The 15,809-nt window shown below is 35.3% G+C and overlaps 1 protein-coding gene across 1 annotated transcript in view; it reads right to left on the bottom strand.

Annotated features, from left to right (window-relative positions):
* Fur2 (furin-like protease 2) overlaps positions 1 to 15,809 on the bottom strand; it is a 71,640-nt gene that overhangs the window by 34,404 nt on the left and 21,427 nt on the right. Inside the window, exons 3-6 of the mRNA XM_069840248.1 lie at positions 14,959 to 15,089; positions 14,470 to 14,615; positions 10,949 to 11,113; positions 930 to 1,047 (exon numbers count right to left, since the gene is read on the bottom strand). Of these exons, the coding sequence (XP_069696349.1) occupies positions 930 to 1,047; positions 10,949 to 11,113; positions 14,470 to 14,615; positions 14,959 to 15,089 (560 nt within the window). The remainder of the gene's footprint in view (positions 1 to 929; positions 1,048 to 10,948; positions 11,114 to 14,469; positions 14,616 to 14,958; positions 15,090 to 15,809) is intronic.

Raw genomic sequence — 15,809 nt, 5'->3', positions numbered from 1 at the left:
CACACGCTCCCTTTTATCGGTTTCCAGTAACTTCATTTTTTTGCTACATTACCAGACAAAAATGGATATAATTTCTGAACTATTAAAGATACATGCATGAAATTTAGAACACACATTCTTTAGACTATTAGGAAACTTTTCTCTGTAACAGAATTTTGTTAATTGATTTCATTTTAAAAATACGTCCGTTTGTTTGCAAGGAAGGAACTCAGAAAAGTGTTATTAAATTTTAATTGTTTATTTTACAAACGTAGGGACTAATATCAAAATTCTGTTACAGACAGTTTGTAGAACATGCTTTTGCAAATACATTGCAAAAAACTGTTTGAATCTATCTTTAAAGACGGTTTAGATATATCGGTTTTAGTACAATTCTGGGCCCCCAAATAATTTTTTTTTTTCAAAATATTTATATTTGGTTGAGTTGCTACATCTATGAGCTCTCTACATACAAAAAATTAATATTTTACACCAAATAGGAAAAAATTTAAAAAAATACCATCCTCTCCCTTTAAGGGAAGAAAGTAGGTATGTTTGGTGAAAAATCTCAATATTTCTAACATTATAATCTGAAAAGTCCAAGGATGATTAAAAACATTTTTGTCTACTAGCGTGCAAAATTGCATGATTCTATCTTAAATACATTCAGAGGAAAAGATACATAAAGTGTACCAATTTAACATGGCGGAGATAGGGACCTACCGATACCTACATTCTCCCATTAAAGATAACCCATAAAAATCTATTTGTCAAAGTACAAAAGCCTGTATAAATTAAAACATTGCAATGTATGGATAATTTTTAAAAGAAAATAGTGTCTAGTATTTTGAAATTATTCACCTGAATGAATAATAATCGAGTCAGTATATATATTTCGGTTTTACTTACAATTACAAGAAAATGTTGATGTACCGTAAAGTAAAACCTACCTTTCTTCATTTATTTCCTGAGACTTGCATATATGCTGTGGTGGTACATTTGTCCATTGTTCTGCAAGGCTCACCATAGCACCAGCATCCATTAGGCCATATCCAAACTTGTGACTCACTGGAGAATGTAACAAAAGCAGGAAAAAAATGTGAGAAACAGTGAATTTATTTCAATTCATTAGTTTTGATGATCGCTTCAGAGTACAAACTACTATCGGTACCGTAAAGTGGGGTAAAGAGGATCACATGTGGTAAAGTGGATCATATGTGTATTGCTTAGATAAGTCAGCGCCACATGGATCACACATGCAAAGAAAACCTTTCTTCTATAAATGCCACTAAAAATAGTTTTCTTTGCATGTGTGATCCATGTGGCGCTGACTTATCTAACAATACACATATGATCCACTTTACCACATGTGATCCTCTTTACCCCAGTTTACGGTACTTCCATTGTCTTTTATCATTTTTAATTAGGTATAATTTCAGTAATTAATGTACAACAAAATCGGCGAAAGCAACTGTAACAAGACTTTTTAAAATAAATTCTAACATGTATGCACACAAAATTACTCTCTCCCGGTTCACTAAAATATATGGATTCCTCAAGAAACAGAAGTTAAATACAAATAATAATCATAATCATAAATTCAAGGTTGGGCCATTTATGAATAAATATAAATACGGAATTAAATATTATGTGCAAATAAAAATACAAATATTCTATTAGTTTTTAAAAATAATTTAATACTATTTTAACCAATTTCAAGTGTCCTAAATTAATTGAGTGTCTACTAGAGTTGTGCAGTGTTCGAACACGAGAGAAAATGTGAAAATATTACAAACTTCGCCCTACTCCATAGGCATCCAACAATACGTAGAAGTGAAGCATGTGAACTAAAATAAGCCAGTTGGTTAAAAACTGGTAACAGGCCTCACGTTCGATTCATGTCTGTCGAGTCTCTGTACAACTGAAGCTCACTTTACGTTTGTTCAATCTTTCCCCTTCATTTTCGGCGCCATTCTCCTTAATTCCTCCTCTCTTGCGCCTTTATGTTTTAGCTGCATAAGGATGCCAGGCACATATCTTGTGAAGTTACACATAGTAATTAGTACAGGTAATTTCTGTTGTTGTTAATGTGGCTAAACATTTATGTGTAAGTAAATCAAACAAATATCTTAAAAAAAACGCATATATTCATAGTAGCGACTACAATCATGCATTGTTCAAACACGAGACAGGAAACCAAGATATTACAAACTTCGTCTTAATCCATAAGAAAAACTAATCGCAAATTATGTACTCAAATCCTCAAGCAGTTTGAGACATTAAGGGATGGGAAAAGAGGACTGTCTAACCAAAAATATAGATTACTCAACAAATTCAATTTATACAGATTTTAAAGTATTAAATATTGAAGAAATTTATAAATATAGTTTACTAACTTACTACCAAAGAAATCAAATAAAACATAAATCTAATCGACGTAAATATCGTACTCGAGGTCAAAAGTCTACTTTCCCATTAATTGAGCCTAAATGTCATACCAGTGCTAGTTTCGGCCCAAGGCTTTGTAATAAAATTACAAACCACTTCCCAAATTTGAAATATTTAAAAATTGAAACTTTTAAAAAACAAATTTATAAAATTATTCATGATATATAATATTAACAAATGTGTGTATTTTTTACCTTTTATTTCTGTCGACTATATTCAGGTTTTTATTGAATATCAACTATATTAAATATTTTTGATTGATTAATCTTACAACAGAAATTGATCGATTAATCGATTAAGTCCCACAACACTACTATATATACATACACAACACGCGCATGCGCACAAATTTTGAACTAAGAATTCCTGTTCGAACCGAGATCCTTCCCATGTAGAGTCAAGAATCGCAGCATTGGACTGTTGCTGCCACCGATATCATCAGTACAAATAACAACAGAATGATGACATTACCATGCCATGTTCCTGAAACAAATTATACATCCTATAAGAGAGATGAAAAATCAATCTACTTAATGTATCCAGCTGTTTTCTGACAACATAAAGTCCACTATAGTCCACTGTAGTCTATTCAGTTTTTGTTTTTCACGAGAAATGAGAGCTATTTTGATCGGTGTTCATTATAGATGCCTGTTGCTAGTAGCCAGAGGTGGGGTGTAGTCAATATATACTGCAGGGCTGTGTCTTCTGCAACTGGTACTGACGATTTTAATTTACTTCTTTTGTGGTTTATGGATTAAGAGTATAGAAGAATGTGTTCCAGATCTTCATCATGATTATTACACCACAGACAAGTAGGATTATCAGAAATGTGAAATCGGTGTAGCTATAAGAGAGATAATAATTAAATTTATGTTAAAGTTCAGAATCAAGTAAGGCACATCAATTCAATCTCAAATGCACGGCGCCTCTCTTACAATTACATACGAAAAGCCTCCTACCAAGATCATTGATTCCAATTAGAATAGCCTATAATAAATGCGAGCAGCAGTTTTCAAATCTTGAAACAAAATGAAAAATACTAATCCCGTTGAGCAGTATAGGAGGCCTAAGTATGTGTGCGATATTTTTTGTTCATTATCAGCATTAGTTTTTTATGCCGTCCTGAGGGTTGCAGCGCACCCCTAATCTTCAAAGAAGGGCGGAAGACATAAATAGACCATCAATGCTGGGCTATACACCTATAAAAATAACACATATTATGTAGGCATATGGAATTCTGAATTCTCTACTCGAGGTGCGTGCATGCTTGAACGAATATCTCTTGCAAAGTAATTAATTCACTGTAAAGATTTTTATGCAGCTCACTGAAGTACATTTTCCGCTATATTAACACTGTTCTAAAACATTTTATGGGATGTGTATATTTTTAATTTATCGCATCAGTGGAATTAATAAGGGTACGCCGACAAAAAAGCGTGTTGCATGGTCATACTTATAAGATCTGTAGCTACAATAATCTGTCCTGGGAGTCTGCCCTTATGGCGAAACATTGCGTATACATAGGCACCATGCAATTAGAATTAAGTTGGCCGATGCCCTTAGAAAAGTAAAATACACCGTTTATGAAGAAGTCCACGGAACTGCCGACAATGGCAGTAACAGACTAATTGACATAATCGTCATTAGCGAATACCTGTCTCAGGGTATGATAATTAGGGAGAGGATTTTTATGTGCTAAAAATTTTAAATATATTTATTTTTTATGTGCTGAAAAGTACAAAAATATTTGCTAAAAATAAAAAATATACACATATTTTTTTAAATATGACAAAAATACCTTACTTAGCTTGAAAAAAAATGTTACTAGGTACTCGCCAACCACACTTGAGTGCTAGTAGTTGGCCGAGAATTGCAGTAAACAACAAAGGTCATCTCCAAATTCTCCATAACAAATGCATGCCGATTATCTCTGAACAACGACTTATACTGTGAAAACGATCTTTCCACATCACAGGACGTCAGACGTGCATATTTAAAGAGAGGAATGTCACAAACACATACACCGTCAATTTCACCTACAGGCACACCCTCCAATACTTGAACAACTTTACACGTTTTTTTTTATATCACTGTTTTTCCCAAACACATTCTGGAATTTGTCCCTTAGCACTTATACTTCTGAACGTGGTAGCGAGTCTAGTTTAATTTTTACGGCACGCACCTCCCTGTTTCAGACAAACAGGTTTTTAGATGTTTCGAGTTTTTTTATGGTGTCACACAAAAGGCTTAAATTTGCTAATAGGAAAGCCAAATCGTCTTTTAAATAACCATCTTTCAGTATATCTTGAAGGATATCGATTGACGAAGCCCGATAACAGGGAATCACAAGAAGATATATTGCCTTACTTCATAGACATGAGCGAGAGGCGAAAGATTTGTTTAAATTAAATAATGTTCATACCCAGCTCTTATCTGTTGTGTTTCACAAACAAAGCGTGGAATGAAATCATCTTTAGCAACAATAAACATTCCTAATTTTGTGTTACAAGATCTCTCCTTCTTGTCCATGTTAATTTATTCTCTAATAATAACACTGATATGTTGCCTAGCAGTTCTCAGAACTTGAGGCGATACTATTACGAAAATGGATCACGGATACACCACACAGCGCTTAGAAACACGAAGCAACCAAGAATTCTTAAAAAAGATAACGTACTTCTGAGTGATGTAATTGATTTAGTTTTAAAATATTTAAAAGTTCTTGTAAAAAATTATTTAAGTAAAAAAACTGCAACATTTATGTGTTTATAAAAGATTTCCTGAAAATATGTATTTACATAATTTTTTTGTGAAAATATGTGTTTTTATATAAAATAAAATTCGGGTTTCAAACTTGAAACTTCATGTTCGGAATTTTTAACTTTGTTAATTCTGTTTTATCACATGCAAAAAAAAATATTTAATTACATAGGAATCCGCTCCTTAATGATAATCGACCCCACCATCAGGTTTGAAACATATAAAGGACAGCCTGAAGAAGTACACGAGGAGAAACGAGCAATCTACGTTCCAACCATCCCGTATTTTAAAGATAAATACCAACTTCACGATATCAGTGTGACGGGATTGATGTTTGAAGCAAGAGGAACGATACCTAACTTCTCTTCTCAATTCTGTAAGACCCTAGGACTGCACAAATCTTTTTTAAACGAATTGGCCCTCCTCATAATTAGAGAGTCAGTCAAACTCTTACGTAACCACCTACAGTATATGGACTCTAATTCAGTGTACTGATAAAACTGACGCACCATATCATTTTCTTTTTCTTATCAGCTTTCATATCTTCTTTACTTGTTTGTAACTTTTTTAATTCTGTAAACTGCCATTGTTTGTTTGTTTGTGTACTTGTTTACCTTTTTCCTTACTCTGTTATCTTTTTTTTAGTTGGTTATTTAACGACGCTCTATCAACTACTAGGTTATGTAGCGTCGATGAGATTGGTGATATCGAGATGATATTTGACGAGATGAGGCCGAGGATTCGCCATAGATTACCTTGCATTCACATTACGGTTGGGGAAAACCTCGGAAAAAACCCAACCAGATAATCAGCCCAAGCGGGAATCGAACCCGCGCCCGAATACAACTTCAGACCGGCAGGCAAGCGCCTTAACCGACTGAGCCACGCCGGTGGCTTCTGTTATCTTTCATCATCTATTTATTGTTCTTGTTTTGTTTTGTTTTGTATGCTTTGTCTAATGGCAGCCCCTAATTTGAGGAAGATGTGGTAAATAAAAAAAAAATGTATTTCGTGAAAATCCATTTACAGTTCTTAGATTTTAAAATTTAAATCCGATTATATAAAAAAAAGTAGATGTCAGATGTTGAGATTTTCGTAACATATTATTCATTTGATACTTAAGCATAAACGTTTACGTTAAAACAACAACAACGCACTGTACTCTAGCATCCTGTATGGCTAAATACCTTACTATAATAATACTGGACAGCTGTATACTAGCAGCATTGGGGTGAGTGCGAAATATCGCGGACCTGACATCTAGCGAAGCGGCGTGGAATTACGTCCACAAATACAAATATTAACATAGCGGGATTCTGACTATTGTTTAAAAGGTGAGTTACTAATGTGGAGTAATATATGAAACACTTAAGAAATGTTGATTAATATTTAATGTGAAATTATCTTATATCAAAGCTGCATATTATGAGAAATATTGCATACTTCATATTACTTTCCGTAATTAATTGTTACATATTTTTTCTTTGGTTTAGTGAGACAAAATCAATTCTGATATTAGGAATGAGTATTTACAATAATGCTTTATATACGCACTGCTGACAACTGTAAAGATAAAATTGATAGTAATCTGATGCTTGTAATAATTAGTAAAGGCATGTGGACAACAAAAAAACTTAATTTGCTAAAGCCTTAAAATTTCCGATACATTTTAACTTCTATTCATTTATTAGGTCTAGATAAAAAAGTCAATTTGTATTTTTCTATCAACACAAAGACGAAGGAATTAGGCCTACTAAAGAATGTCATTGACTCACGTTTTATGATCCCTCGGAAATCGAAAGTACGATTTGGAGCAATTTGTAATGCTGTAATTTTGTAGCAATTATAAACAGCACATAATATACACCCTGGCATTTTAACACAGCACTAATTAATAAAACTATTGTGCAAATCTAGTCTTTCAGGTAAAGCTTCCTGTAAAGCAGATTTGAATAATTTCAAGGGAAAAATTTTTCCGGGGCCGGGTATCGATCCCGGAACAATTTTTCCCTTGAAATTATTCTAATAAAACTATTAACTAGCCCAGCAATAATATACATTGCAGTTGATTACAGCTTGTTTCACGAGTATCACCACACCGGCCGCCTAGGTAGCAGCACCACCGTCGTTCGCACGTAAAATTGCTAGCTGTCCGGTATTATTATAGTAAGGTATTTGGTATGATTATATGGGGATAAACCTTGAGTTATGTTATATCACAGATAGTTAGAAACCACAGAATTTCACATTAATTTCGAAAAAAAAAAATGTGATACAATATTGTATTTCGCATTTTATCGCTAATTGAAGTGGAATGCCAATGTTTTAATAAAAGTTAAACTAAGTCAAAAAGTATTCTTGACTAAATAGTCCATAGAGTTCAATGAAGATTGTATAGTTGGCACAACTGGTAATAAGAGAATAGCTCATAACACACTACTGCCATCTAGCGGAATATTTATAATGATGAGATGGTACAATAATGCATTTAGACAGTTTGATAGTTTTGTAAGTCAATTAATATTTTATGGTCGACCATGCCGAAATGTAGTAATTATACACCTGGTAGCAGCCCTATAATGGACCTGATTAAAGTACACCTATTCATTAAAGTTCAGGTGTTCCAACAATCAGAAAATACTATTGTAGCAATATGAAAGCGCAAATATCGATTATTCTCGGATATGCAATCGAAAGATAACTAGTTCTGTTACTATAATAATTAGCGTTAATTGTAAATAATATTCAAATAAATTCAATTTGTCATCTCGTTTTTCAATGTCTAATTCAATTTCAACGTTATATCAAGATTGTTTATTTTACTCTCTAGATTATATCAAGGTCAATGTCGACATTTGTTTCTCGGAAAAAATCAATACTTTTGCGTCTGCGCACATCTCACAATTTACGAGATATTGCACAAGGTCACTTCCGCTCCCAGTCAGATAAGAATAACATGAATACTTATGAATAATTTCAAGTTAGAAATATGGTCGAGCATGAAAAGTCGTATGAAACTTGACTATAATGGTAATTAAGACGCTCGTATGAAAATTATGAAACTCGCTTGCGCTCGTTTCATAAACATACTCGCGTCTTAATTACTACCATTATAGGCTCGTTGAATAATGTACTATTATTGTATTAGAGTAATTCATTTCTTCTAATCTTTATATACTTTTTCTAATCGTGTAGTAGTCAATTAAATCCCACTCGAGTTTTGATTTTCTGTAGCTAAATCAAAACCTCTAGTGAGATTACTGTTAATAAAATATCGCTATATTGCTTGTCTTTTATGAGCTGAACTTCTTTCTTTACGGCGCACATGCTCTTTATTTTTTTAAACAATGTTTAGACATTGTGTCTCGTTTCTCCCAATCTACTCGCACATTACAAAACTTACATATTAAGATATTAATTAGTCTCGGATAAATAAAGACCCGCACTAGAAAATTCTTTAGTTCTGGAATGAAGTGTAACTGTCGAGGTTCGATCCATCTTTGCAACTAATATTGGGAAAAAAAATAATAAAATAGCAAACTTACTATAACACCAACAAACAAAAGCCACCTTTCAGATGGAAAGTACCTTTCCCCTCCCCCCTACCATGTGTCAATGACTGGGTTTGGAAGTAAGGCTGATCTCTTAGGGCCATATTCATAGACATTCTTAGCGCGGGCTTCCGGTGGATGATCAGCGAACAAACGTTTTTCGTATTCATAAACCAGTGTTAGCGATATGATATCATATTGAAATTTAGAAATTTTCTCACTATTCGTGAGCTGCCACAAGGGACAAAGAGTACTTAACCATATAAATGTTTACAAGTTCAGTGAACCATTAATTTTGTTTTGACAATGAAACTCCTACAAGTACATAGCTCAAATACATTTTGTGACTGGTGGAAATATACCTAGTTTTAGAGAGGCAAGTGTTACAAAAAAGTAAAGAATGCTAATGAACTTGGTTTCCTGTACAAGAAATCAGTCGATAGCCGGGGCTAGTTTAGCACGCTCGTAGCGCGGCTAGCGGAATGTCTATGAATAGAACCCTTAATCTCTGAAATGTGTGTTTCAGCTTTCAGCTTATAACAAGAGTGGGTGTTATGTTCACAAGTTAAAGGCTTTTAAACGGTGCAGTAAATGTTCAAAAAAATAGTGAAGTGCGAATTTGTAATAAATTTCACTTTTTTCTCCGAAATAATTTATTTCGCTCTAAAACACATCTACTGCGAAAATTTGCGATAAAAATATTACCATATTCGCCACTGTTACAAATGTATTCGAAAAGAAAAATAACCTTTTTTTTTTTAATCAACGAATGGTCGCTTTTATCGCTAATTCGAAAATCTGCGGTCTCTAGGGATATTTATTGAAATACAATTTCTGCGAGCTGTAAAAGGTGTACATGAATGAACAGAGCTAATAGAAAATAATGTCAGAAATGAATTGACCACATAAATAATAAATAAAGAGAGAAATATAGACTACACAGAAATCGAAGGATTACGTGGACAAAAACATAAAATTCTTACTTACTTACTGGCTTTTAAGGAACCGGAGGTTCATTGCCGCCCTCACATAAGCCCGCCATTGGTCCCTATCCTGGGCAAGATTAATCTAGTCTCTATCAACATATCCCACCTCCCTCAAATCCATTTTAATATTATCTTCCCCTCTACGTCTCGGCCTCCCCAAAGGTCTTTTTCCCTCCGGCCTCCTAACTAACACTCTATATGCATTTCTGGATTCGCCCATACGTGCTACATGCCCTGCCCATCTCAAAAGCCTGGATTTAATGTTCCTAATTATGTCAGGTGAAGAATACAATGCGTGCAGCTCTGCGTTGTGTAACTTTCTCCATTCTCCTGTAACTTCATCCCTTTAGCCCCAAATATTTTCCTAAGAACCTTATTCTCAAACACACTTAATCTCTGTTCCTCTCTCAAAGTGAGAGTCCAAGTTTCACAACCATACAGAACAACCGGTAATATAACTTTTATAAATTCTAACTTTCAGATTTTTTGACAGCAGACTAGATGACAAAAGCTTCTCAACCGAATAATAAAAGGCATTTCCCATATTTATTCTGCGTTTAATTTCCTCCCGAGTGTCATTTATATTTGTTACTGTTACTCCAAGATATTTGAATTTTTCCACCTCTTCGAAGGATAAATCTCCAATTTTTATAGTTCCATTTCGTACAATATTCTAGTCACGAGACATAATCATATACTTAGTCTTTTCGGAATTTATTTCCAACCCAATCGCTTTACTTGCTTCAACTAGAATTTCCGTATTTTCCCTAATCGTTTGTGAATTTTCTCCTAATATATTCACGTCATCCGCATAGACAAGAAGCTGATGTAACCCGTTCAATTCCAAACCCTCTCTGTTATCCTGAAGTTTCCTAATGGCATATTCTAGAGCGAAGTTAAAAAGTAAAGATGATAGTCATCTTCTTGCTTTAGCCCGCAGTGAATTGGAAAAGCATCAGATAGAAACTGGCCTATACGGACTCTGCTGTAAGTTTCACTAAGACACATTTTAACTAATCGAACTAGTTTGTTGGGAATACCAAATTCAATAAGAATATTATATAAACTTCTCTCTTAACCGAGTCATAACATAAAATACTCAGACAATAAATTAATGCTTCAATATCGACGAAAACCCGGAAAGACATTGACTTGAGACCGGAACAGGCCGAGAAGCTTAAGTCTTGAAAGTCAGAAGAGAAAGAAATATAATGAACCTCTTACCTTTTCTTTTAACTCCATTTAAAACCCATCCCGCCTCCTTTTCCAAAGGACCGGATCGGGATGACAGGACGACCAGATATTGCATATCTCTCCATGTGAGTCTGGGATTTGCTTCAAGGGCCAGCGCTGCAATTCCAGCCGCCAAGGGTGCAGACGCGGATGTGCCTTAGGTGAACAATGCCATGAAGTTTATTAGGTACTGAACAGATGCGACAATGACAATACATTTTAGTCATTCTAAATCACTCACAATATCTTAGTCTAAGAGACGATGAGGCAAACTTAATTGAAATGAGACAAATAACTACAGTACATTTTGAGTATTTTTCTTTTAAGATTTCAGTCGCAACTAATAGCTCAATTAAAAATTTTAAAACGTTCAAACTAAAAATAAAATCTGTCGTGATAGGACATAAACTCTAAAGGCGATTTACCTGCCAAATGGAACAGTGCGCTATTTATTCGGTTGAAAATTGTAGGGATCTACTGGGTGTTCATTTCAAAGTGTATCATGACGTCACTGTTGTGAGTCAGCGATTTGAAGCGAGTTTCAGCTTTTATGTCAGAGAAGTTGCCTATTATTCAAGGCGTTCAATCTGAACTTGAGAACGTGAACGGTATAGCTTGAACGTCGTAGCAATAGATGGCGGTCTGTACGGTCTGTGTGCTACCATAACCTCTTTCGAACTGTATTTTGCGCGGGCAAATCATACGCAAGGTATTTGTTATCATCGGTAAGAGCAACATTCCACAACACAAATCAAATGCTCCGTGTCCATGTTGACTGTCGAAGTTAATGTCAACAAATACGTAAGTAATCGTCTTAACCCTCTCTCCATAAAGAAAAAAAACTCACCTCAGTACGTGTTTCCAAACAGTTCACATTCCTGCCACTACCGGCGTTACCGTACGTATCGGCAAGTACCCTTCAGAATGAACGCCGTACTTGCCAGGCAACTTCTCTGGCACATAGGTAATACGCCTTTGCGGAAGTGTAGGAAGACTGAATTCTCTAGGCTCATCGGCTAGTTACATGACGGCATACAGCGAGCCATGACACACTTTGAACTGAACAAGCATAGATATTTGATAACCGTCCCAACCACGGTTTAATAATCGGCCTCCTAATCAATTCTAAAAGAATATTTATATTTAATTAAATTTTTTCTTTAATAGAAACCCTAGTTAGGTAGGCTATCATTGAGAAATTGGAAATGGAATAAACAATTTAGGCTATAACACAAATTACATTTTATAAAGAATATAAATGATGATTAATTATGCAAATCGATGACCATTGCAGTGGAGAATATAATGTCCAGGGTGATGTCAGAAACTTTTACGAGGGGGATCCAGGAAATAACGACCGTTTTGTTGTAATAATTAAAAAAAATATATTTATTTGAAAAAACAAAGTCTGTTACATAACTGAAGCTTCCTTTACTTCTCTACATAATCACCACCTACATTTAAACATTTGTCGTATCTGTTCACTAGCTTTAGAATTCCCGTGTTATACTCCTCTGCCGCCAGTTCATTAAGCCAGGTGTCCACTGTCTTCTTCAACTCTTCATCACTTCCAAAACGCGTACCACCCAGAAAGTCATTCAGCTTAGTAAAAACGTGAAAATCGCTAGGAGCAAGGTCTGGACTATAGGGCGGATGATCAAAGATTTCCCAACCGAATTGATCCAGCAATTCTCGAGTTGAAGCAGCAGTGTGCGGGCGGGCACAGATTTTGTGGTAGCCAAGATGTTGCGACACAATTTCACCAAGCAAAGAACGAGAAATGTCAGGAAAGGCAATATGCAATTCGTCGAGTGATGTGCGCCTGTCTTGCAAGATTCTGTCGTTCACTTTAGTCTTCAGGTCTTCTGTGATGAGTGATGGGCGTCCGGGTCGAGTTTCATCGTGGACATTTGTTCGCCCATTGTTGAACATTTCGCACCATTTTCTCACATTTCTTTCATTCATTACAGTATCACCATACACTTCTTTCACTTGCCGGTAAATTTCTGCAGGTTTCAAATGTCGGGCATTCAAAAATCGAATCACACTCCTCACCTCACAGTCGGCGGGATTATCAATCACGTCGTTCATTTTGAAGTAACACAAAATGCACAATGGCGACTTGTTGCAACCAGTACTCACAACATTATGAGAACACATGTTAAGGAAGCCAGTTGACCTTCAAACAAGGAAGGGGAGTCAGCTGCGCGGCGGGTATGCGCGAACGGTTATTTCCTGGATCCCCCTCGTAATTTTCGGAAGACTTCTAAGGACTCCCGTGGGATTGTGCCTCTAGCCCCAATCATAATTCCTATAACGTCCCATGTCTTGATGTTATATTTGGTCCCCAAATCACTGCAGCATGGCAGATAAATTGCCTGTTTTTCTTTGCAGATTTCTCTAGGTTGTTCCTCGCTGTTCTCAAAACGGACTGTGGGATCGAGAATGAGTCCACAATTTTCTTTTCGGTCTATAACAATTTTCGGTCTATATAGCTCTTCGCGTTGAACCGGCAGCAGAAAGGCACCAAATTTCCTCGTACACCTCATACTTATCAGCCCGGCCGGACACATCTTGTGCGTTGTAAGGGGAGAGTGTAGGTGTCGCCATGTTAAATTGGTGCACATATGTACCTTTTTCTCTGACTATATGATCCTTCATGCAATTTTGCACACTAGTAGACAAGAATGTTTTTAATCATCCGTGGATTTTTTAGATTATGTTAGAAATATTGAGATTTATCACCAAACATACCTACATTCTCACCTTAAACTCCTGGTTAAGAATTATAAATGTGCATGCAATAGTGGTATAAGTCTTCCAGCCTTTAAAGATTAAGATAAAATGGTGTGAATAAGATAAGAAACTTAATTTTTGTGACATTGTGAGATAGTCACACCTTGCTTGAAACCCTTAATTTAACCTATTAACACCGTGTATCCATTGTTTATTCTGAAGTTATATCAACTATTTACCTAATTCTCTCCTCTCATGTGAAGATGGGTACTTCTTATACGTACAGTTATTTATAAGTCCCGTCGCTCTAATTTCCGGCAGCCAATTGGGTTGCAGGTCGGCTACATTTAAACGTGTGCGTCCTGTGATTCGCTGAGGAAGACGTTATTCATTTCTTAAGGCTCGATAAATACTTAACATAATCGCCCGCCATTTTGGCTCTTTCGTTGGCACACGAAGACGTTATTTGCCGCTCAATTATTTGCTGAATTACAGTGCGTTTGATTTATTATCATAGGAGCTACGACATGATAATGTTTAACGGTGTGGCAAATAGATCACTCGTCTGGTAGCTCGGCAACGAAAGAACAAAAGTGGCGAACGATACTACCTACCTAGACTTTATAGAGCCTTCGCTTCCTAAGACGTAAGCAAAGAGGAGGAGTCACGCCGGAAATAACAGCGCCGGGACTATAGTTATATTGTTTAGATTATATTCCTATATGTAAGAGTGTAAAGGAAAGTGAACTAGAGTTTGTGAACAACTGATACCATACCCGTATGTTCAACGGTGCATATGTGGTCTGGTCGTAATTTTCCGTCCATGTCCACTGTGGCCACACTTTTATCATGTCCCGGTGTACCAGAACTGTATGTGGTAGCAAGGGTCGAAGAGCACTCTTCTAGGTACCACGGTTTGTATCTGTACAAAAATAATACATATTGGAAAGGATTGTATATTTTAATACTTGAATAAATACATATTTGTAAATGTACGTCAGTCTGTTTTCTTTTAAATAATATCATATCCCTAGAGGAATACTATTGTAACTCCAAAACATTGAATTTTGAGTTACAGGCAGTTTTGTAATCTTTATTTAAACCTCTATCAAAGAGTAGAACTGTCGTATCTTTAAGTTCAAATGCAAAGTCTGTAGAACTCATAATGAGTTTTGATACGACTTTGAAATGTTTATCTTGCATTTACTCAAAATTAACTGTTCAATTTATAACTCATTACTTATGACAGACACATAAAAACTTACCCTCCCTGGGTGGCACTTGATATGGACAGAGTAAAAATGCTGTTTGTGTAGCCATCACAGTTACAGGAATCTGTGTGACGACCGCCATTTCCCGATGCCCATACAAATATTGAACCCTTTCCTTTGCGGCCCTGTAATTGCAAAGAAGAAACATATTTATACGCTTTAAGTTGTGAAACTACATCAAATTAAAAAAAAAAAACTGATTCTTCTCTTTAGTGAAAGAACTATGAAATTACTGTGTTACTGAAATAAAATATTTCGAAATAGTCACATAGTACAAGTATTCAGCATTCTTTATCCAATAGAATAGTTTATAGCATGTTCGCTGTCTAACCATTCATTTGCCTGTTTGATAATATTTTTATTAAATAAATGAACGAAATTTGACTTAATACCACAGTCTAGTATATACAGTCACAAAACTCAATACGTAGTAAATATGCATCCATAGATAGTTGCTAACCACTAGGATCGCTACTATCGCCTCATTACAGACAATGCGAAATAGTACCTGCACAGACTATTGTTCCTAGTATTCTCATAAACTCAAGCTTCGTGACTGTATATACTAGACTGTGTTAATACGTACAGAAAGGAAGTATGTAAAGAATTAAGACTTACTATATACTAATAGACCTGAAGATGCCATTAATTGACGAAAGCGATAGTCATGTTTGATTGTGTAATGACCTAATGCAATTTTTGTATTATTCATTAGGTTAATAAGATAGCTATTGAAAGATTATTATACTTATTTCATTTATATGCTAACTTGTCGGACCAAATATGCCTCTTAAATTTTTTTCCCTTGTTTGAATCCAGTTATTCATTATTTAAATAAATGAATA

Source organism: Periplaneta americana, chromosome 11 (genome assembly GCF_040183065.1).
Source record: "Periplaneta americana isolate PAMFEO1 chromosome 11, P.americana_PAMFEO1_priV1, whole genome shotgun sequence".
In the NCBI taxonomy this organism is placed as follows: domain Eukaryota; kingdom Metazoa; phylum Arthropoda; class Insecta; order Blattodea; family Blattidae; genus Periplaneta; species Periplaneta americana.
The sequence above is the reverse complement of the archived record's forward strand: the minus strand, read 5'-3'. Positions and strand labels throughout refer to the sequence as shown.